The sequence below is a fragment of the Fundulus heteroclitus genome, chromosome 13, assembly GCF_011125445.2.
Source record: "Fundulus heteroclitus isolate FHET01 chromosome 13, MU-UCD_Fhet_4.1, whole genome shotgun sequence".
Lineage (NCBI taxonomy): Eukaryota > Metazoa > Chordata > Actinopteri > Cyprinodontiformes > Fundulidae > Fundulus > Fundulus heteroclitus.
In genome coordinates this window covers 19,495,050-19,519,226 of record NC_046373.1, presented here as the reverse complement: position 1 = coordinate 19,519,226, position 24,177 = coordinate 19,495,050, and the positions used below count along the sequence as shown (strand labels likewise).

Here is a 24,177-nt window from a genome sequence, read left to right as displayed (position 1 = left end):
GGGCAGAGAAAGTAAAAAACAAAGCAACTGGACTTGTTTTCCGTAGTTGAAGACGTTTCGCTTCCTCTCCAGGAAGCTTTCTCAATTCAAAAAGTCTGGAGTAATGTGGAGTAACAAGCTTTATACTACTGCCAAACAAAGGCATTGTAATGGCTTAGATAACATGCAAAGCGAAACGTCTTCAACTACGAAAAACAAGTCCAGTTGCTTTGTTTTTTACTTTTTTTTTTTGGAATAACCATGACCTGGATGACTGAGAATCTTCACTAACAAGCCCGGCAGAGGCAGGACGTTACACAATTCAGAGCTTGGCGAAGAAGAAACAGTAAGCGATTTTCGAAGAACCCAGAGAGAAACAGCCGAGATACTAATGATTTAAACAAGTCTGATCACCAGAGCTCTGCACGGTGAATGTTGCAGACTGAGGAAAAACTCAAAAAGTGACACCTCCAAGTCAGAAGTACGCCAAGGACAGCCCAGAGGAAGACTATCAGAGCTCTCTGACGAGCCTGGAGAGACTTGGCTCGTCTCTTAAATAAAATAAAGAGAGGGACCTATAAACAACGGACCGCAGCCCCCATGAGAGAGCACGGTGGTGGCAGTATTATGAGAAGGGAATGTTTCCCGTGCGTCTGGAAGGCCATCAACTCTGCAGGAGCTCGGTCGATTTGGGCAGGAGAACAGGCTGTGTTTTTATCGGACGTGTCGAAGGCTGCAGGCGTCGGAGAGGCTAAAAGTTTTAACTCCACTGCTGAATAATTTTATTTCTCTAGCGTAAAATTAACCGCCGGTTGTAATAATTTCCTGTGTTTTTTTTTTGTTGATTCAGAAATGTATGAATATTTAAATGACTGAAGCCTTAAAGTCTGCATTCAAAACCAACAAGCTTATTTCGGAGCAGTGATGCAACGGATGCAAGTGAACAGAAAGGAGACGACACATGTTTTAAACTCAGATTTTTATTGGTCAGTACAACGAAATAAAACTTAATATCTTCACCTCCTGCAGATATAGACTCCTCAGGACTGTTGGTGATGCACGCTGAAGAAGAAAAAATATATCTATATATATCTGACAACTCCACCTTTCTGGATGTGCGGCGTTCTCCTTGTGGGAAAAACTTAAATTAGATGTAAAAGTATGACTGAAGACGTCTTGGTGCGCTGGCTGGGCGAGCGTGGCTTCACAAATAGGACATTCCCAGGTATGAACAATGGGGAAAAAAACTAATTATGTTGTTGGTAAAAGCAACATAATATGTTCTAGAAACACAGAATTATCAAAGTGGGACTTAAATTAATATCTCACAAAAAAAAAAAAAAAACTACAAGTAAATTACTGATTTAGAAGGTATAAGCAGTTAAAACTGCTTGACAGGAAACTGAATTAGAGCAGAAACGTTGCGGTGTCTACATTTTCAGCTATCCGTCGGCTACATAAACTTTGGCGATGGGACCGGAGGAACAGGAACACGAGGAGATGACCTACAGCTAGCTGACTGTGCATGAACTCTGATTCAATCTGACCTTTATTACACTGACGCTCCATCACAACATTTGATGCAGTGACTCATTCTGGAGCAAAAAAAAAAAAAAAAAAAAAACAACACAAAAGGAAATTATATATAGATATATATATATATCTCCACCTCTGATTTTCTTTAATCTTCCGTCTTCACTCTGCAGCTCAGCAGCCTTCTCGGAGCCTCCGGGATCTTTATGCATCTTGCCGGTTTTTCCTTCTTCTTCTTCTTCGCCTCCGAATCTTCCCGTCTGTTTATTAGCTTCCATGTCTGAATAAAAGTCCCCCCCCCCCCCCGATGCCCCACTGGGATCTGCGCAGCTTCAACAGAGCGTGGACTTGAACACGCCTGACCAGCTGGTATTTGTCCCCCCTGAACTCCAGACGGAGCCGTCAGTACCGCGGGGGCGGGAAGGGTCTTTTCGGGAGGAACATTGGACCCCCTCCCCTCGGTCCTGGCCGTTTCCCTCTGAACCTCGGGTCGGGCCCGTTGAAACGAGGGAAAGGCGGGCGAGGTGGGCCTCTGGGGGGCGGATGGCGAGCTAGGAGCGGGGGCCGAGGCGGGGGGCCCCGCTGGCCGGGGTGGCGTATTTCGTGACGAGGAGGGGGCGGCCGCCTCGGCGCGTACTGACGAGGAGGAGGGGGATTGTGCTGCTCGTGGGCAAACCAAGGGTCCACTGAGGGCGAGGGCGGGGGGGAGAGGCGGCCTCTGCCTCTAGGGTAGGGATGAGGAGGACTCCCCGGTCTGAAATACGGCTCCTCGGGCCTGTAGTAGGGCTCTTCGTAGCGGAACGGGGCGTCGGCCTGTCCGGGGTCGTCGTGGTAACGCATTTCGTCCGGGTGGGGGTGAAACTCCTGAGGTTCCTGCGGGCGCTGCTGGTCGTGGAACGGGCCGTCGGGATGACGCAACGACGTATGCTGATGGTCATGAACCACCATGCCGCCGCCGCCGCCGCCGCCCAGACTGTCGCCTCTTCCTCCCCCGCCCCCGCCGGCTGTGTTGTGCACAGGCTCCCGCTGCGGGGGGTTCATCGGACCGCTAACGGGGGACGTCACCAGGGGATCAAAAGCAGGAGGAGGCGGCGGCAGCTTTGGTACAGGAGGAAGCGAGCCTCTGAAGAAAGAGGATGCTGCAGGAGGGACCTGCTGCTGGGAGACAAACTCCTGGGTTTGCTCCGTCTGGTAGGGATACAGTCCTGCTGTGTTGTTCTCTCGAACTCCCGGCCCCAGCATGTTGTAGCCGCCAGGCTGCTGGGAGCTCCCCTCGGGGCGAGCGTCACCAAACCAACTCTGCTCGTTTGCCCGCGGAAAGCCCTCGAGTGTCTGTGAGCCGCCGGCGCTGCCCGGGACGCCTTCCCCGAACGCGGGCCCTCCCGGACGCATGGCGACATGCTGATAATGTTCGCCCGGTGCAGGAATCCCACCCTCTAACATCTTCTGTTTGCCAAACAGGAACGGCTGGAAGACCTGCCCGTTCTGAGCCAAGCCCGGCAGCGGGTGAGCGGGATGCTGCGGGTCGTTGGGGTTCTTCTGCATGCTACGCTCAAATGCTACAGCAGCCTTGGCCGCTTCGTCGACAGACGACCGGTTCTTGCCGGCAGCGAACGGGACCGCCACCGGCTTGTCCATGATCTCATCTTGAGTCGGGGTCCCTCCACCCTCGTCCCTGACCGGGGTTCCCTCCTGGTTGTCTGTGGCAGCCACCGGGCTAAGACCCTCCCCTCCCACGGCCGGGTTTGTCGGAAAGCTCTGGTCGAAAGCACTGAACGCAGGGTTCCCCTGCAGGAACTTGTGGATTTTGGACTCCAAGCTCGAAGAGGAAACGGACGGCTCGGGATCGGCACTTAGATCCATGTTTCTGTGCAGCGCTTGGACGAGTGCGGAGGCTTTGTTTGCGGTTTTGGGGGCTGCCTGAGAGGTCTGCTGCGCCGCAGAGTTTGGCGCGGGTGCTGGAAAAGGGAGAGTGGTGCTCTGGGAGGATTCTGCAGACGACAGTGAGGGAGAGGAAGTAATCTTGCCTGGAGTGAAGGGGTCTGGGACAATATTTGAGGACAGGAGAGGAGTGATGCCTGGATAAAAAGAAAGAGAGGAAGAACACGGGTGAGTACGTGCGGCCACAGGCGCTGCTTTCAAACATTAAAATCTCCAATAAAACAGACGATGACCAACCCTTTAGGCTCTGGGTTTGGCTCTGGACTTTGGACAGAGCGCTGAGCAGGTCTGCAGGACTCACGTCCACCTTGGAGAGGATGTTCACCAGCGAAGTGGCGTCCTGTGGGATGAGAGGGGCGGTGGGTTTGGGCATCATCGGCGGAGCTGCGGGTCGATCTTCTACTGCTGCTGCCAAACAGAACAGGACAGTCACTTAATGTGTAAATGCATACACACTGCAAAAACGGATCTAAAATTAAGCAAAATGTTCTTGAACATAGTGTTTTTGTCCTTGATTTGAGCAGGTAAATAAGATCATCTGCCAATGGAATGAGCATTTTTGACCCCTAAATTAAGATAATTAGACATCCTGCACTTGAAATAAGATGATGGAGATGAGGTGTTCCTATTTTACTATTCTATTGGCAGATCACCTTATTTACCTGCTCAAATCAAGGACAGATACACAAATTTTCAGAAAATTTTACTTATTTTTAGCTCCGATTTTGCAGTGCAGTCGCACGTTAGTTAGATACAGTGCCTTGCTAAAATATTCAGACTTCAGGTTTTATCCTGTTACGGCCACACATTTTTATTCACTCTATTGGGACAAATTAAGCTACTCAAATTGTGGCTACATTTGTATCCAACCCTCCCAGAGTCAGTACTTCATAGAACCACGTAGGGAAGGGCGATAAATCGATTTTAGCCATTAATTCGAATTCACAATTCCTAAAGATACATTTTTTTTGCAAAAATCAAGATTTCTTTTTGGCCAATGCATTCTTGTGGGCTCCGGTGAAACATTGCTTTATATCAGCCCTGAAAGCGGGATATTGTTCAATTGTGCTAATAGCCTGCAATGTTGAATATATGTTTGGGAAAATATATTGTCAAAATACTCTAAAAAAGGAAACAGTTTTACCCTAAAATGGGGCATTTGCTTAAAAGAAAAAAAAAAAACACCAGGACTCACCTGTAGTCTTTATGACTGGACTCAAGCTGTTGAGGATGGAGCCAATTTTACCCATGTCAACACTTTCCAAGGCAGCTGCAGAAAGACCTGCAGGAAGAGCTGCAAGGGGAGCTGCAGGAGGAGCTGCAGGAGCAGATGCAGGAGGAGCTGCAGGAGCAGATGCAGGAATAGATGGAAGGATGCTTGTGGAAACCTCTGCGAGAGCCGCCGAGGAAATGAACAGAGGAGTGGCCGAAGGGACAGTTGTGCGGAGGGATGCAGGAACAGCAGCAGGAACGTTTGCAGGAACGTTTGCAGGAACCGTTGCAAGAACAGTTGCAGGAACCTCTGAGGGAACGGCTGCAGAAACAGCTGCAGGAGGTTTGACCTGCGGTATAAGCGTCTCTGTCGGTACCGACGGCTCACTCTTTGCAGGGATTGGAGCGGACGCCGCTGGCTGGGGGACGGAGTCATTCTGCGGCGCAACTAAAGTGAAAGCGACGACAGAAAATACCAGTTAATGATACAAGTTACACACCGAATCTGTCATTCTATGTTGGTTTTCTAAAAGTAAAACCACACGCACAACAAATAAAAACGTCCCACCTATGATGCCGCCGCCTTCCATTTCGTCCTCAGAGAGCTCCATGTCCTCCACTTCCCGGTTGTCGTCCTCGCCGATGACCTCTGCTGGTTTCGGGGACGCTCCCGGTGAGGACAGAGGACTCGGGGCCGGCGGCTCCGCGTCGTCATCCATAGCCGAGCCGTCGAGGTCTGGATCAGGGTGCGCCAGCTCCAGGCCGTGGAAAGGGGACTCTGAGCCCGTCGGAGAGGGAGCGTCTGCAGTAGGCGAGGGGATGGGGGACTCGTCCAGATCTGGTAAGGTCGCCTTCAGGGCGTCCAGCTTACGCTTGAGGTGGGAAACCCGGTTAGCGAACGTTTGGTAGGCCTGAAGAAAACACAAAGAAAATTATAGTTTATGAATAAACCTTCAGATCTGGTGATTTTTTTTTTATTATTAGGGACTGACATCAAAAATATGGGAACTGCAGACTTAATGGGGCAAAGAAACTTCTACAGAGAAAAAAATATATACAGGACTGTCTCAGAAAATTAGAATATTGTGATAAAGTTCTTTATTTTCTGTAATGCAATTAAAAAACATGAAATGTCATACATTCTGGATTCATTACAAATCAACTGAAATATCGCAAGCCTTTTATTGTTTTAATATCGCTGATTATGGCGTACAGCTTAAGAAACCCAAATATCCTATCTCAAAATATTAGAATATTTCCTCAGACCAAGTAAAAAAAAAATTATAACAGCAAAACAAAATCAAACATTTGAAAATGTCCATTAATGCACTCAGTACTTGGTTGGGAATCCTTCTGCACAGATTACTGCATCAATGCCTACTAGTATACTTTTTCACGGTATTCTAATTTTCTGAGACAGTCCTGTATAATCTGAGTTGATCTTTTAGGTGCATCCAACTTCAACTTCTTCCTTTTACACTTAAATACTTAAAAACCATCAAATAATTCAGAGCTAAAACCATAAATACTTACGTTGGCGACAATCTTGACCTCTTTGTACTGCATCTCGTAGAAGATGTCTGCATTCCCAAGAGCCTCCAGCAGCGCAGGGCCCGCTCTGCTTTGTTTCTCAAAAAATCGGACAAACTCCTGCAGCTGAGCGCTTCCCTCCTCAAAGTCTCTGGAGAACTTCTTTCCTCCTGCTTTATCTGCAAGAGCGGGGCACAAATCGGGAGGCGTCGTCGGAAAAAAAAAACTCGGTTTGGTTTCGAGTTGAAAACCCGATCGGTGTTTGACGGCGCGGCGCTAAAAAGGACTCACCTTTGAGCTTCCGGAGAGCGTCGGAGCTGAAGATGTCGACCCTCATGGCGGCCAGCTGTTTTTCTCTGAGGTCAACCTCTTCTAGGGATCTCTTGTACTTGGTGAGCTGGTCTAGAAAAGCCTGAGGCTGAAACAGCGGGAGTCATGTTCTCTGATCAATATGCAAGTTAATGGACACAAGAAGGTCTACTGCAGGGGTGTCAAACTCATTTTGGTTTAGGGGCCGCATACAGCTTAATCTGATCTCAAGAGGGCCACACGAGTTAACTCATTGCAAGATTAAATAGAACTAATAAAAGTGGACTTGTTGTTGATTTTTATATTAAATTAATTTCATTTTTACACAATATATTATGAATAACCTAATACATTTTTAAGAAAATATGTGCAATTTCACCAATACTTTTACTCAGTTAAACATTTAATTAAGTGCATTATGAGTAAGAACTGATCACAGTGATTGTACAATGTTGAAAAACATTTATTCACATTTTTTGGAACTTAAAAACACTGTCCTGCATGACAAAATACATCAAACAGATAAAAATTAAGAATTAAAACACAGCGCCCCTCGTGGACAATATAGGAACTGCAGATTTTCAATTAAACGAAGTACATGTTTTTTTTCAATAATTGTTTTATCATTTTCTTCCTTTTTATCTCCTCTTTCTTTCACCTTTTCTTTTTTTCTTCTTGTTCTTCCTTTCCTCTCCTACTTTCCCATTGTAGTGTCCACATCATTTGAGATATTCCCCGCATGAATCATAATAAAACTATTCACATTCATAAATCAAGCGGAGCACTAGGGTAAAAGCAGTACTGCTCCACTTGTGAAAGTCAAATCTGATGAACTCTTTTTGGCATTAAGACAACAATTCTTATTGCCAGACAGGACACTGAAAAAAAAAAAAAAACATATATATTTTTTTTGAATAATGATAATGCATTTAGCCACCGGGCCAGACTAAATTGTTCAACGGGCCGGAAGCGGCCCGCGGGCCGTATGTTTGACACCCCTGGTCTAGTGTGCCTAAGGAGGAGGTAATGGGAGTATTTAAGGTCGCACTCACCACAAACTCAGCAACAACCTTGGATTGCAGATCAGCTTTAGACTCAAGCGGAGCTTTAAAAATGAAAAGAAAATTAACAAACACGTATAATAATCCGCACGTACATTTAGAGCATACATAAAAAGCAAACTTTAACACAGATATTGGGGGGAAGTTTGGAAGATTTAAGGGCACGAATGTTAACGGAAGTGATGAAAGCGCTCACTTTTTTGCTCCACGGGTGTCTCGGGAGGGGACTCTTCTTTAGCCAGGATATTCCTGAGATCAGTAACGAGCGTCCCCGAATACACATCCCTCTCCTCCCAGATGGACAGAATCCTCTCCACAGATTTAATCGTCTTGAGTTCACCGTCAAGTCTGGGGAGAAGAAGAAAAAAGGAAAGAAGAGGTAGAAAAATAACAGATTTATCAAAACGTTTTTATACATGCCCTCATAGTCCTATTTCTTAATCTATCCTATACTTATTCTTATCTGTAATGCAGTAACTATTGTGAAGGACTTTGTTCAGTTTTAAATGCATTATAATAATACATTTAGAATTGAATTTTGGTATGAATAGAAGAATATATTAAATTTATTAAAAGCACCAGAAAGTCTAAATTAATACTTTATTGCTCCAAAATAGAGGGAAATCAACATACGCTGCATGTTGCCACCTTCACATAAAGAGCCCAATGCACGCTCCATATTATCAAAGAACATGTTTGGATCGGAGGCAAACTGAAAAACGCACCTTCAACGTGAGGATGTGATGATGCCGCTGTGCTCTCAGCACTCGACTAGTAAACTTTCTTTCTAGCTCGTATCAAATCAACTTGGAGATGCTCCCTTGCAAACTCAGCCCACTCAAAATCTTAGCAGCATCCTGTTGCAATGATCTTACATCATGCTCCGAGACTGGCCTGTTCAACTGAATTGCTTTAGGGGCCGGAAATCCAGCAATTAAAGTCATTGTGTTAAAAAAAACAAAGGAGTATTACCATGATCTGCTACTTTTTAATCGAATCATAAATGTAATAAGCAGAAACCAAATGTGTAAGTCGAAGAAAGTGCTGAAAATACTTTCCTCTTTTTTAATGCAAAACATGAGAAAATATATGTAGCAGTTTTTGCACACCTCACATGTCCGTCCATATAGACACAAATTGAAGGAAAATGCCTGAACCTCGCGTCATTTCAGCCAGAACATGCGGCAGCTTAACTTTTTTCCTGTTCACACAAACAATAACGAAAAAGCTGCTTCCATTTCAGTTGGTAGCTTTAGGTAAAAAGTTGCAGCCAATACAAAAACATCACAGCTGATATGGTGAGCCAATAAAACAATGTTACAACATTATAACATAGGTAGTCTACTCCAAATTGCAGTTTCTGTAAAGCTGTGGGACGACAATGGTTGTGCACAGCTTCACAGAAAAATGAAGCCCAACTCATTGATGGCCACTAGAGGGCAGTACGTGAACAACATTCGCACTGCAGGGAAATGCGACCCAAATCCGATATTTTTGCCCCCCAGAAAATCCGATCTGTGCCACTTCCACGTGTGGTACTAATTCGACTATCGGATTTGTGCAAAGCGTCTGCTGTCTGAACGGTCCTGTCGCATTTTATCCATCTTTTACGTCACTTTCCTGGCTCTCGCTACACATCCACACACAGTAGTAGCAGCTAGCGCTCCATTAAAGTCCATTATTAATAGCTGCGCTGCTTTCTTTCTTTCTTTCTTTCTTTCTTTCTTTCTTGCACATAAACAATGGTTGAACATTCTGCTGTATACTGTCCTTGCACACTGCTTTTATTCTCCTGTAGTGTTACATTCTGATCACTGCTGCACTTTATATTGTAAATCTGCCTTGCACTGTCGTATGCTGTATGCAACGAAATTTCGTTCTGTATGCACTCTTTACATGCAAAATGACAATAAAGTTGTCTAAATCCAAGTTCTTCTTACCTTACTACGTTGCTCAACTGCTTTCTAATAATAGCAAGGTTTGATGCTGCCAGTACCCATGTTTATTTTATTTTTTCTATTATTTTTTAAAGAAAACTGTACTGAACACTAGGGCTGGACGATAATTCAATAACAATATATATCGATTGATAGGCGTGTATCGATGATCAATAAAAGGTTCAATAGAATAAAAGTTTTTCTTCCTTTTGCGTTCTAGCCATGTAGGTTAATATTACAGTCGTTACATCCTCCCAACCAATCACAGACGCAGACCCAGGAACCAAGCTCCGCCCCCTTCAAAGAGTTCAGAGAGCATGCGATCTTTTTTCTTTTTTAAAAACTTGCAGTTTTGGTAAAAAAGTTGGTTGAATTAAGGTTTGAGTTTGAATTCAATCTGTATGTGTTCTGTATCTATAAAAATAGGTCGCTAAGCAACAGCATTAAATGGCCAGGGGTGCACTTAAAACATGTGTTTTGAATTTGTTGATAATTATTGATATCGATCAATATGATTTCTATTTTATTGATATGCTCTTTTTCTATATCGTCCAGCACTACTGAACACTTCTAGAAACAATTACATTCACCATTACTTGAGTAAACAGAGCGCTGCTGTGTGACGTCTCCTGTTATCTGCAAATGCGGGTCGCTTTGCTGTCGTTCAGACAGAAGTCTGATGACGGTCACATTTAATAGTAATATGAACAACCAGCTAAAAAAATTAGATTTTAGCAAAAAACGAAAAACAGAACTGAGCATCAAGACTTGCAATGTGAAGTTAGCCTGAGTGCCACTTTGATATGTGGTACTAATTCGGATATGTATCGGATATTTTTCTAAGTGTGCGCAGTCTGAATGGTCCTGTTGCATTTTATCCGTCTTTTACGTCACTCTCCTGGCTCCAACTACACATCCACACACAGTAGTAGCAGCTAGCGCTCCATAAAAGTCCATTATTAATGCCTGTGCTGCTTCCTAATCTCACCTTACTACGTCTTGCTATGAGGTGGTCTTAATATTGTCGGTTCAACAGCTTTCTAATAAAAACAAGAAGAGATGCTGGTATCACAGATAAAAAAAAAAAACTTTACTGAACACATGTAGAAACCATTACATTCACCATAATTAACACCCTAATAAATCAGTATCTGTTATCTGTGACTCTCCTGAACGCAAAAAAACAAAAAAAGTAACCCTTGTTCATTGCCTGTCAGTTTTTGCCTCATTATGCGTAATGTGAAGTGGAGTGTTCAAAGACAAATTTCGCCACGGGAAAAAAATAAAATATTCCTTTCGTTATCTACGCATGCGGGTCGCTTTGCGGTCGCACTTTATGAAGCCGGTCGCATTTGATAATAGTATGAACCACCACCTCAAAAACCCGATATCAGCAAAAAAAATATCATAATTGAGCATAAAGACCAGCAGTGTGAACGAAGGCTAAGAAACGTAAGCGGCTACAGCGGACGATGACTTATTATAGTCTGCTATAAATTATTTTTTTGAGTTGTAACAAACAAGGAGTGACTCTATATTTTCATTTAGTTTCCAGGACCACTTTACATGAACACTGTTTCATTATTGGCTTATTTGTCATAACTCATTTTGTTATTGCGATAACAAATGTTATTGAATTTAGCTTGTTGTCCTGATATTGTGCAGCCCTAGTGTGAACAAAGTCCGACACGGGACACATTTAAGGACCACCTACTGACCTGACCCGTTACCCAGACGGCGCCCGTTTAAAAAATAAATAAATAAAATATTTGCAGAAATAAAAACTTCTGCAAATATCTGTTGCCAAAATTAGTCCTGTCATCAGCTGATCAGAACAAATGTTTGGAACATTGTAAATACAAGAGTTTTACATCTACTACCCAGGATTTTACTGATCGGCTGATTTCTGGATGTTATATGGATTATATGAGTGATTTTCTCGCTTATATATTGTCTATGTTAGGAGTTGCCAAATTTATCAGCCTGCGACCCCCAAAACATCAGTGCCAGAGACAGGCGACCCCCTCTTGACAGGTTAGGGGGTGTTGGTATTTTTTTTCCTATTTCTTTTTTAACATTACGAGAAAAAAGCCATAATAAGTTCTATGAGAACTCCAAAAAAAATATATTTTGAAATCAATGTTAAAATGAAGTTATGCTTTGGTATCTGTCTCACTAATAAAGAAAGACTTAATCTTTTTAGCAAAACAGCATCAAATCCTTTTTAGTATCAGGACTTTGTAATTATAGTTTATTTTTGTTTCCACACAAAAACCCAAAACAATTTTGAGATTAATTTACCATATTTGCAAGAAAAGAATTTGATGGTGAATGGTAGTAAATTTTGGAGGAGTAAAAAATAAATTTCCACGATAAATGGCATAAATTTGCTACATTAAAACAAGCATGTCTATGACATTGGATCGTCATATGCGTCGCCTCGTGACCCCCACATGGTGTTTTAGACGTTTAAATCTCTCTGCACCGAAGCAGATTGAAATCACACAGCTGACCTAATAGTCTGTAGCCAAATGTTAATGTTCATGTCAAGTTTTCTTTAGGTTTTCCAGCTCTTGCCCAAACTTGAAAGGCCTAGCCACAACCAAAAGGACGCCGGGACAACTCAACTCAGTTCCAATTCTTTATTTGTCTTTTCTTTTGAATTCAGATAAAGCTCACCATCAGGTGAGCAGCTTGATTACCTACAAAGATAAAATGCACACAAGTTAACACAAATGACAATTAATTCCCTTGATTTTTTTTTTATTTTTTTTGCATTTTGAACCAGCTTTTAAAACTTAATTGTAGTTGAAATGAACAATAAACTGCACATTGCAAGCAACACAATGTCCCTAATCTCAAACATTTCAGACATACTGTCAAACAAACATATAATCTCCCTTGGTTTTACTGCACAAAATATAAATCATGTAAATTTTATTTTATACAGTCCATTTTAATCCCCAGATGGACACATTATCTCCTACCAATGATGTTTTTAGTTGTAGCTGGGAGCTGGAGTTCCTCTTTTGCTGTGCAATCCTTCTGTGAAGCCCAGGTGAGCAGGAAAATGGTCAAGGAGCGCTTGATATTTCAACAGAAGCACTCCAGTCGGGTGGGCATTTTTAAACTGTCTATTTATGTATGTATGTACTGTACTATGTAGGTTAAAAACATACATAATCATGCAGGGCAGCACATACAGTATATGTAGGGTATGTAGGGCAGGTTGCTGCGACCTGATGGATGAGATTTAAATGTTCAAATCAAAAAAGATAGCTGGCGGTCCCTTATACGGAACAATGTAAACAAACAAAACAACTGTGAGAGGTTTAAAAGTGTGCAAAGAGTCGTCAGCAAACACTGAAACGTTCAAGTTAATTGATGCTCAAGATAAAAAGACGGGTAGCAGTCAGTTTACAGGTCGACCTTCTTACAATTGGATCAGCCAAAACGCACCTTAATACCAAGTCTAAACCGGGCCCAGTAGACGGTTTTTATTGCTTTCATAAAAATAAATAATGATCAAATGGGTTCCTGGTTCAATAAAAAAGGGTGAAACACCCTGTTAAGCATTGAATCAGCTGTAAACATGAGTGTCGCATGATTTATTCTTCAGGTTAGCGCCTGGAGCTTTAGCCACGCTGCAAAAAGTAAACTAAAAGTAAAATTTTCTTGAAATTAGTGCATTTTTCCTTGATTTGAACAGCTAAATAAGACTATTTGCCAATGGGATGAGTATTTTTACCCCTAAAATAAGATAATTAGATATACTGCACTTGAAATAAGATGGAGATGAATTGTTCTTATTTTAAGTGCAAAAACCTTATTCCATTGGCAAATAGTCTTATTTACCTGCTCAAATCAAGGAAAAATACACAAATTTCAAGAAAATTTTACTCACTTTGAGTTCCCTTTGAGCAGTGCAAAAATAAAACACATGAAACGGGGTTTGCACATCAATCAGCTTTCATTTGGTCCTGTTTAAACGCATCTAGATTTGACTATGAATAATAAGAGTCTTCATAAGGACATTGACACGTTAAAACGAGAATCGTGAAAGTCCATCTCTGGTGCGTGAAACTGGGCGAGAAAGCACACCGCATCACAGCGCTGCTGTTCTTTGGCTTCAACTTCCACGTCTAGAGCTGCCACTGCAAAAACAGAACTAGAAATAAGTAAATTGTTCTTAAAATCAGTGTATTTGTCCTTGATTTGAGCAGGTAAAAAAAATGATTTGCCAATGCAATAAGATTTTTGGACTTAAAACAGGAACAATTCATCCCCATCATCTTATTTCAAGTGCAGGATGTCTAATCATCTTATTTTAGGGGACATAATACTCATTCCATTGGCAGATAATCTTATTTACCTGCTCAAATCAAGCATCAATATGCTAACTTTAAGAATATTTTACTTATTTTAGATCCGTTTTTGCAGCTCTGCAATGTTTCTCTTTTAGATGTTCTGGTATTGCAGCAGGACCGACACAGGAGAGGTCAGCTCTGCACAGACTCCACTCACGTTGTTGGCAGACGATGGAGAATCCGCTTTCTCTATAACTCACCGTAGCGCATTACAGGTATCCATTAGATACCACACGACTCTACTGGCAAGACCTTTTGAGATCGCGTCCGGTAGAAAAGATCAAATCATCACTATTCTGCCTGGGAAGCACGTCGCAGCAAGGCATCCTTCACAACCCTGTCCTCAATCTGCTGGATTTCCCTCAACTCACCAAGGAGGATTGTGAGAATCCACCTTAAATTTCAGCCTCACCACGTTTGTATTGTGAAACATCGATAATAATCAACCAGGAGGTGGGAGTTAGGGCTGGACGATATAGGAAAAAAAAGCATATCGATAAAAATAGAACTCATGTGGATCGATATCGATAATTATCAACAAATTCAAAACATATACTGGAAGTGCAGCCCTGGCCATTTTATGCTGTTGTTTAGCGACCTTTTATTTTTAGATACAGATACACACAAACACTGAATTCAAACTCCCTACTTTTACTAAAACTACAAGTTTTTAAAAAAAAGTAAAAAGAACGCGCGCTCTCTGAACTCTTTGAAGGGGGGCGGAGCTTGGTGACGTTGCGACCCTGGGTCTGCGTTTGTGATTGGTTGATTGATTGGGAGAATGTGATATTAACCTACATGATAGGCTAGAATGCAAAAGGTAGGAAAACTGAACTTTTTATTGATCTTTTTTTTTTCCTATCATCGATATATAATATTATTGAATTATCCTCCTGCCCTAGTGGGAGTTTCTCTACAGAACCATGATGAAAACTTCTTGCTTTGTGGCTGACTTCAGACCCCAACGCACCCCCACCTCCAACATTGAGAAACCAGAACATCAGAACGGTGGCGGCTTCATCCACTGTGACAAGGCTGTTACCTGCTAATCTTTGAGAAGCTTAACTTCAAAAAATAAAAAACACGAGAAATCAGAGGAGTTCCCTTCCCATCTCCCATCCCAGCACAACCAACTTCCCGCAAGCTACTTACTTGACCAGCTGGAAGGCGTCTGGCAGCACGTCAGCGAACGCCGTGCGGTAATTGATGGCGTTCTTCCTTTTGCAGTTCTGAATGACGTCGTTGGCGAGGTACAGCAGGTTCAGTCTGTGGGAGGGGTTAGCTGCAGGGGAACAAACGGAGGACAACATTAGCGTGGCCGAGAGAAACCCTGTCCCTTTAGACATTTAACTGTCCCAAAACCACCAAGAACTGCGTCTGCTAAGAGAACCAACATAAAAACTAATGTGATGCAACGAATAAATTCGTACAAGCAAATGAATAAGTAATATTAAAAGATTTGATGTTAGTAACTCAGTTGTTACATAAATGATGAAGCCAATGACTGACCAATAGCTGCCAGTTTAACGCCGGACTGTAACACCCTTCCACTCTTTACTAGCACAAAAGAATATTAGGATTACACTGCAAAGAGAAACTAAAAGTATAATTTTCTTAAAATTAGTGTATTTGCCCTTAATTTGAGCAGATGAATAAGATTAGCTGCCAATGGAATAAGATTTTTGCACTTTAAATGGTAACAACTCATCTCCATCATCTTATTTCAAGTGCAGTATGTTTAAATATCTTATTTTAAGGGCAAAAATACCAATTTCCTTGGCACATAATCTTATTTACCTGCACAAATCAAGGGCAAATACATGATTTTACTTACTTTTTGTTCCTTCTTTGCAGTGTTCCTGGGTCAATTATATTGCCCCAAACCAATAATTTTAGACCCACTTTACTGGTGGTGTGCATCGGTTTCTCAGAAAACACCTTCTGTAAGTTAATGCTCTCAATGCCGCTCAATGAGGAGACCAGGCCAGCAGCCATAAAAATAACAATATAAAACAGACAATAAGCAATACTCCACATTCTAAATGTTATGAGCTTTCGTTTTTCATGCTAACGCCATATGTAGCCAGTTGCTGCAGATGCTCACACCCGATACTAATAATGTCGCCCAAAATGCTAAAGGCCAGAGGGTGATGGAAGCAAAGACGAGACGGGAGAGAAAAAAAAAAGTAACAAAAATCAAATAAACAATGAAAGCAATGATATACATAATGTTAATAAAACTGTAATAATCAAAAAGGTGATGTTAGCCAGCCTCAGCTGGAATAATGCAAAAATAAGCGGCAGAAGTTTTGTTTTTATTTCACCAAACTTGCAAAGATTTTATTTTTACTTTTTATCTGCTCAAAAAAAATAAAAAATAAACACACAATAGTTTATTGAAAAAAGCTAATTAGTGTGATTTCTGTAGAAATGAGATCTGTACATCGTTGTAGATTTAAAACCTAAAAATGGTTCCCCCAAATAATAAACCAACCAAGCAAAAAAAAAACAGCAAATTATATCCTGAATTGTTTTGGGTTGATCGTCTATTTCTAGATATTTTTTTTTGGTATTTTCAGCAAGAACAGAATATTTGCTCTGTTGCTTTATTTAGCAAAGTATAAACGGGCAAACCCAAGTCCACTTCTTAGAAAAAGCTGCTGGAACTTACTGGTCCTATTTATTATTAAATTAAAAGCAAAAACAAGGCTGATAAAATATGAATAGTTCCACTTTATTACATGTTTCACATCAAGAAGATGTTAATTTGTGTTTTTTTGACAGGCCTCACCTCTATGAAAATTGCACCTCAACATTTTTTTTTAAACATCTGCATCAAGAGCCCGAGCTGGCAAGAACAAATTTAAGCCATTTTTCAATTGTTAAGATCGTTTAGAGGGCCACAAATGGGCCCTGGTCCACATTTCTGAAAACCCTAGCTTAAGCAGCGATCAAAATATAGACATTTCCAGAGCAGTGCATTAATGTTTTTCTAGAAATGTGTTTGCATACTAAACTTAACAGACCATGACTAATTATTGTATGAACAGCAGATTTACTGAAGAATATATTAGTAGTTACCCAATTCTACAAAACAGGCCTATTTGTACCCCAATAAATATGAGCAGTTCTGTCTGAAACTGAAAACTGTCGTCTTGAAACTACGCTTGTCTGTTCTGATGTAGGAGAACACACTGCAAAAAGGAAATCAAAGTAAGTACAATTTTCTTGAAATTTGTGTATTTTTCTTTTATTTGAGCAGCAAAATAAGACTATTTGCCAATGGGATGAGTATTTTTACCACTAAAATAAGATAATTAGATATCATGCACTTGAAATAAGATGGTGGAGATGAATTGTTCTTATTTTAAGTGCAAAAAATCTTATTCCATTGGCAAATAGTCGTATTTTGCTGCTCAAATCAAGGAAAAATACACAAATATCAAGAAAATTTTACTTACTTTCAGTTCCCTTTTTGCAGTGCAAAAGATCCCAGAGAAGAAAAAAAAAACAGTTGAACTAATTTACAAAGACAGATGCAGAGTTGCAACTAAGCAGCCAGAAAAGGTTAGAAATGTGACCTTCATCAGATATGATGGTGTGATTTCCAAGGTGAACCAACAGCTACAGCTTCTTATAACCTTGCTAGTAGAGATAATGAGAGCACCCACAGCTGAGCAAATACCTTTAAGCATCATCCAACTCTGCTTTCACAGTGCAGGTCGTTGTCGTTATTCATTTTTTCCCCTTTTGCATGGCTGTGTTTCACAATGCTTTGTCTTCTCTAACCTCCAGTCGGTCGAGGCAGATGACCGTTCATACTGAGACTGGTTCTGCTCGAGGTTTTCCTCCCGTTAAAGGAGAGTTTTTCTTTCCACTGTCACTTCATGCTTGCTCAGTATGAGGAATTGCAGCAAAGCCATGGACAATGCAGACGACTCTTCCTGTGGCTCTACGCTTCCCCAGGAGTGAATGCTGCTTGTCGGGACTTTGAAGCATTCAACTGGTTTCCTTATATAGGACAGTTTTGACCAATCTGTATAATCTGATTGAATTTGACTTTGAAAAGTGCCTTGAGATGACATGTTTCATGAATTGGCGCAATATGAGTAAAATTTAATTGAATTAAAGCTGAATATGTTTACTATTCGCAGCTCAGGACAGACCAGCACGTGCAAAAGAACAACAATGTCACGCCCAGCACGCTTTGGTCCACGAACCGTGGACGAAACCCACCCGAAAACTCACAGTATCGTCAGTGTTGTGCCCCACAGCCGTGGGAAAACGTGAAAATTTGATGAATAATGCACAATTCCAGCCCTGGGAGGGAGGAGCCTTACAGCAGGAGACCCACGGCTCTTACAAAACATTCCTCAAAATGCAGAAATCACTCCTCCATTTCACCCGTGAAGCGACAGTGGAGAGGAAAACTTCCCTTTAACAGGGAGGGAAACCTCCAGCAGAACCAGAACCAGGCTCAGTGTGAACGGCCATGTGCTTCGACTGACTGGGGGTTAGAAAAGACAGAGCAGAGACACACAAAAAAGGAGACGAAGAACCACACATTGATCCAGGAATCCTTTCTATGTTAGAGGGTAATGGCGGATGATTTTTGGTCCATATCGCCCAGCCACACACGTAAATATAAGCAAATGTTTGTTAAAACAAGCCCCTGATGTCCATTAGCTGCTAACGCTAATAGCTTGCTACAAGCTAAGCTACATGACATAATAACATAATTACCGTTAGAACAAACACGGTGTTTGTTTTCATTCGCTTCGCAGTTGTCAGATTACCGGTAAGTACCAAGAGCGTTCTTTTAGCATTATTAGCAGCAATAATGTTGATTAATGGTATTTTGTGCTACTTAAATCTATTATTCCCAGATAAATAATTACATAATATTAAAAATCAAATGTCCTAAAGGTTACTGATTATGAATCAAAATTAAAAATCAATGTTCTCAGATAATGTTTCATGCACCTCTTTGAGCTGCATTAGTTCAAAGCTAATTTGACCTCATTCCAAACCGTGGTTCTCTAAATTAAACGTCCTCAATGAATGTTAAATCATCACTAACGGTTTTCAAGCATTTTAAGTGTCCTTCGTTAATGTGCGCACATAGTTCATTAGATTACGTTGATCTTAATTTTGCTCAGTAGTTTTAGTTAAGCTTTACTAGCCTAGTCAAAGGTTTTTTGTTGACTGAAATATGTTTGACTAGAAGTAGAATAATTTCTGTTAATAAATTCTTATATTTGAAGACAAATTGTCACTTGTGTATTCCATATGTGCGCAGAGTTTGCTGTTTTGAGCTTGAATACGCCTTTCATCTATTGCCCTGATATCAAAGCTCAACTGGGCTGATATTCACCGGACAATACCTGACACACAGAGAGGTATTAAAGTTATTAAAATATGGAATAGCACTTAATTACTCAACAGTCACAATTGCTCTTTTCTACATTGCTGTTTCAATGAAAGCATCAATATTAATAAATACCAAAATATGACTGATGCAGTTACAGAGTGCAGTTTAGTGATATAAAATGCACTTCTTCATGTAAGTAGTCTTCTAAGGGCCTATTATAGCAGTATTTGTGTTTGTGGGGCTGTATCTGCAGAGACATGCATCAACAGCCAGTTGCCTCAAAAAAAAAAGACTACAAAGATGATAAATAAATACCACAGAACACCGTGATAAGATTTTACGTGTATATCACCCATCTCCATTTTAAATCAGAATTGACTTAATGATAAAAAACAACTTTGGGACACATCTTTATGTATAAAAGAAAAGAAAAATATATTCTCAAGCCCATTAAAACAACACGCAGCATCTTCTGTGCTCTTAAAACAACGGTCTGAATGCTGAGAGAGCTGTATTTATCTCTGAAATCATTTACTAGTGTCACATTTGTGTTTACTATAATTTCACCACGTTATTATATTCAAAAGAGCCATAAATAAAGTTCTTGTCGTCCTTTAGGTGAAGTCATAGTTTGCAGAAAAGTTACATTAATAAAACTAGACGCCTCAATTAAACTGGCGAAAACAGACAGGATGGAAAAGTGCTGGTTGTGTTCAAAGTCGGACAACAGATCGTGTTCTCCAGACGTCTGAACTGTTTCAGGATTCTTCACTATAAAAGAAAACACCGACTTCTGGGTCTCAATGTTCTAACTCAGAACTTGATTAGCAGAAGAAAATTTAAGTTCTGGAGTGACCCGGCCAGAGTCCTGAATTAAATCTGAGGGAAGGTCTGAGAGTTCTCACATTCAGGTCGGTGTGGAGAACCTTTAGAAGAACAAGTTGAGAGCAATCTGACTAAAGAATGCTGAAATTGGCTAAAAACAGACACATTTTTAAGGTTAAACTAGATCGCTAGCTTCTTGTGTTTTTATATTTTTGGCTCCGATTGTTTCCGCATGAATAGTACAGGATGAATGTCACACCAAAAGGTGGAAAAAGTTGGAAAATTATATATTGTGGTCTTATCCCACCAATCATTAAAACCCAGACATTTTATAATATGTGTGTAAACTTATTAAATCCACTGTAGCTATTAAATAAACCAAATGCAACAGATGCACGTTTCTCCATTTTCTCATTAAAACTACTGAAACTAAAGACGTGACATCATATTTTGTTTTACTTAATACATTTTTTAAAAAAAGTTAGGAAAATTATTGTTCTGTGGACCAAAACAATTGGGATTTCCAGAAATTAAAAAAATTAACAATTTATAATTTAAGGATATTTTACAGTATGTAGTAAAAGAAACACTCAACAAAAATCCAGCTCACCGAAGAAGTTATTTTACACAGACAATAAACTAAAAATAATGAAAATACAACCCTCAATGCGATCCATCAGTGACAAATTTAACCAAGATTTTTATCCCTGGTTTATATTTTGTCATTTTCTCTGGTTCTATTCTTCCTCTTTTTAATTGATTTATCAGTTTTCAGTCTCGCTATTCTGCCCAACATTTGGTTTCACTGTCCGCAGCGTTACGGTATCATCTTAAAATAATCAGATCATTTTGAGGGGATTTTATCAAATCCGGTGAAAATTGAACACAGGTAAACACGTAGATTTAAAACTTTCAAAAAGGCTGTTTTTCTTTATATTTAAATTCAAATTCAACAGCTCTAAATGGAAATTCACAATTCCCAATGAAAACTTATCTGCAAAGTGCAAAAATATTTAAACTAGACTGTAGACAAGCACAGAGAAGCCAGTTAGTGACCAGAACTTGAGGATTTTAGCTTGACTGCAGAAAACCAAAACCATAATCTTATTGTAACAATGAAAATTGTTACCGACAACAATGTTTCCCTGCTCTTGTTTTTACCATCCAAAAGGCCCTCTCCACTCTCTGTAAGCTTTGACAACTCGCTCACCAAAATATATTGATCAGAAAAGGAGGGAAAAGTCCATCCATGAGGCCGAATGCAATATTTACATGAAGGCTATGAATCCATGGCAGCTGAAGGGTATTAGGGTTATGGCTGGACAATTCATTGCACTTGCACTATAATCCCAATTTAAAAATGCAAGTTAAAAAAAAACAATTTCCAAATCGTAGGTCTGTAATTTATGGCTACGTAACAATTAATGGATAAGACGCGTCCTTTAGATGTCGGTAATATATCTAAGATGGGTTTGCTTCCACATGGAAGGGAAGAGAGATGAAGCAGTTAGATAATCAAAATTTTTTTTTTTTTTTTAGAGTTTATATGATCATACTTTACCAGAAACTTTCAGGAATCTCACCATAGCATTAAGTACTGGTCAAATTGTTTAATACATAGACTTGTTTTTTGGGTCCTACACACCAAGCTATTTTCTTAAATAATAATAATAATAATAATAATAATAATATGATTAATAAAAACATTTCTATTTCTTATGATAAAGAGTCCTTGTTTACAAACATCTTTAACATTTTTTGGCCATTTTTGTTGCTTGTGGTTAATGCAGAGAAAAGTCTAATTAAATCTCAATCACAACTATGCTTGAAATATATCGCAATTTAGATTTTTGGCAAAACCGTATAGCCCTAATTAGGGTGCGTTCACACCAGCCCTATTTAGTCCGCTTTAACCGGACTCTGGTTCGTTTGCTCAGAAGGTTTGGGTCGTTTAGGGAGGTGTGAATGCCGACCACAGAAGAGGACACAGGTCCGCCTCAGTGAAGTGATGAAGCGAACTCTGGAGCGGTTCCAGTGCATATGGGAATGCCGAGCGGATCAGGGGCCGCTCCGGAAGCAGGAAGTGGACTGCAGCACAGGGCATTTTGGGTAACTACAACCAAAACAAAAGCGAGTAGCTAGTGGTAATAGTTCGGTAATATCTTAATTTTAGTATTTCATTATCTGATCCTGAAAGCAGTAAGAGCAGACTAGGGGAAAATCATCTGATTTCAATCACTGCTCAAACAAATGGTGCATTACTAAAAAAGACAACCATTAATCAGAAGTTAAGTGTTTTACAGAACCAACCTGTGAGGGACACCAATGTTCTGGGATAGTCATACATTGAAAAAAGAAAACAATTTAAGAGTAGACGCCAGTTTGAGACACGATTCCAAGCCTCCCATTTTGCTCCAGACCCCCTTCTGGTCAGTGCTGTTAAAAACCTGAGCTATCAAACAGTTAAGTTTTAATTAATCTACTGTCTTCTAAGTCAAATCATTTTAGTGCAAAAATAAATTTTGTCTAAAGGTTTTTTTAAAAAAGCTCAAGCAAAACTACAAAGCCTACAATTTTTTTATGTGTATGCTGTTAATGCAACCAAAAAAAAAAAAGTTCAACCCATAAGCATTAAAAAGGAAAAGGCCAACTTGATCCTGGACAGGTGTCTCATTCCCTCAGGTGAGCACCACTGGCGCCAACAGATGAAAAAACGAATCAATCAATGGCCCAGAAAACCATTCAATAACTCCTGTATCAAAAATGCAGCTAAGTAATAATTGACAAAAGACAAAACTATTCAGTTGTTCTGCACACACTCACCTATTCACACTGCTATTCCCGGAGACCTCTCTTAAAAAACATCTTGTTAAAGAAAAATGTGAATAAATTGGACATAACTGCACACTTTTGCACAGTATTGCCTGCAGTGTCCACAGGAAAAAATAACGAATGCACTTTACTTAAAAACTTAAAAAACTTAAAAAGCGGTAGCGCTATTCTTTACCCACAAAATTTACTAAGAAATAAAAAAAAATCGCATAACTGTAGTGGCTTCGGGGATTTTTCTTCGTTTTTTCCCCCATCAAATGGTCGCAGAGAAAAATAGTCATGGGTGATGATCAACATTTGGGCAACGAGGTAACAAAAAATAGGAACAAAAATAATTGACCATGCAATCATTCTCTTTTCATTACGATCCAGACCAGTAAAAAAAGAGCGTTTCGGGCTTTAAATAAGAACCCAGTAAGGCTAGTGCAGATTAATTTAAAGCGGTAAGATTGCTCCTAAACTAAAAGCACCGCATTTCAGACGCAAACTTCAGCCCAGTCCCACACATTGCCATGGTTTCATTAACACAAACCAGTTTCCGATCGTCGCAACTGTGGTTTAAGCAGAGAGCAAAGCCACTCACATTTCTTCAAACACTTTATCCACTGGCGCACAATGAGGCTGTGGTACTTCTTGTTGTCTATGCACCACGCCGACAGTCCCTGGATGGAGTCCATGGTGTTGGTCAGACCCCTGAATCTCTTCTCCAGTGAGGCTTCCAAAGATCCGCCCGTTCCCGCTGCCATGTCCACAGGAGTTCGCTTTCAATCGCTCCAACATCAACTTAGCTCTGGGCTAGCACTTAGCTTAGCATGCTAGCTGAACCTTACACAAACACCATCGCGTTCAAAGGCCGTCCCGGTAGCCTCTCGCGGGATTTTCAGGCAGAGTAAAAGAAAAAATCAGTCTAGTCGTCTTTAATCCTCTCCCCGTGTTTAAAAGTTATCCACGGCGAGAACCTTGCCCGAAGATAATGTGTCATATCATTTAACACTTATGGTTAAAACTTAGCGCCTTGTGACATCCTGGTCCACGGACGAATACTTCCGAAACACGCGGGGATGGTGGCGCCCCCTAGTGTATCGGAATGCAAGATTAAAACTTGAGCAAGCGCCACCTGCTGAGTTTTATTTGTAACGCAGGACATTTCACACTTATTTTTTTTTTATTAACCGACAATTATCAAATGGGTCTGTCTCTGTTAATTGTTGATTTAAAACATACATATGTTATATGTATTTATACTTTTGGAGATTGTTTTTGTATGCTTCCATTGGTCT

General features: G+C 40.6%; 1 protein-coding gene across 1 annotated transcript; it reads right to left on the bottom strand.

The window, feature by feature from the left end:
* Window positions 1-1,581: 1,581 nt before the first annotated feature.
* Window positions 1,582-23,951, bottom strand: LOC118565223 (regulation of nuclear pre-mRNA domain-containing protein 2-like). The gene is made up of 10 exons (XM_036145302.1): window positions 23,481-23,951; window positions 15,022-15,151; window positions 7,762-7,913; window positions 7,557-7,609; window positions 6,487-6,613; window positions 6,199-6,374; window positions 5,234-5,576; window positions 4,649-5,113; window positions 3,691-3,861; window positions 1,582-3,590 (listed from the first exon to the last, which is right to left on the bottom strand). Exons 1-10 carry the CDS (start codon window positions 23,641-23,643, stop codon window positions 1,915-1,917), a joined length of 3,456 nt encoding a protein of 1,151 aa, XP_036001195.1. The 5' UTR covers window positions 23,644-23,951; the 3' UTR covers window positions 1,582-1,914.
* Between the last annotated feature and the right edge of the window lie 226 nt (window positions 23,952-24,177).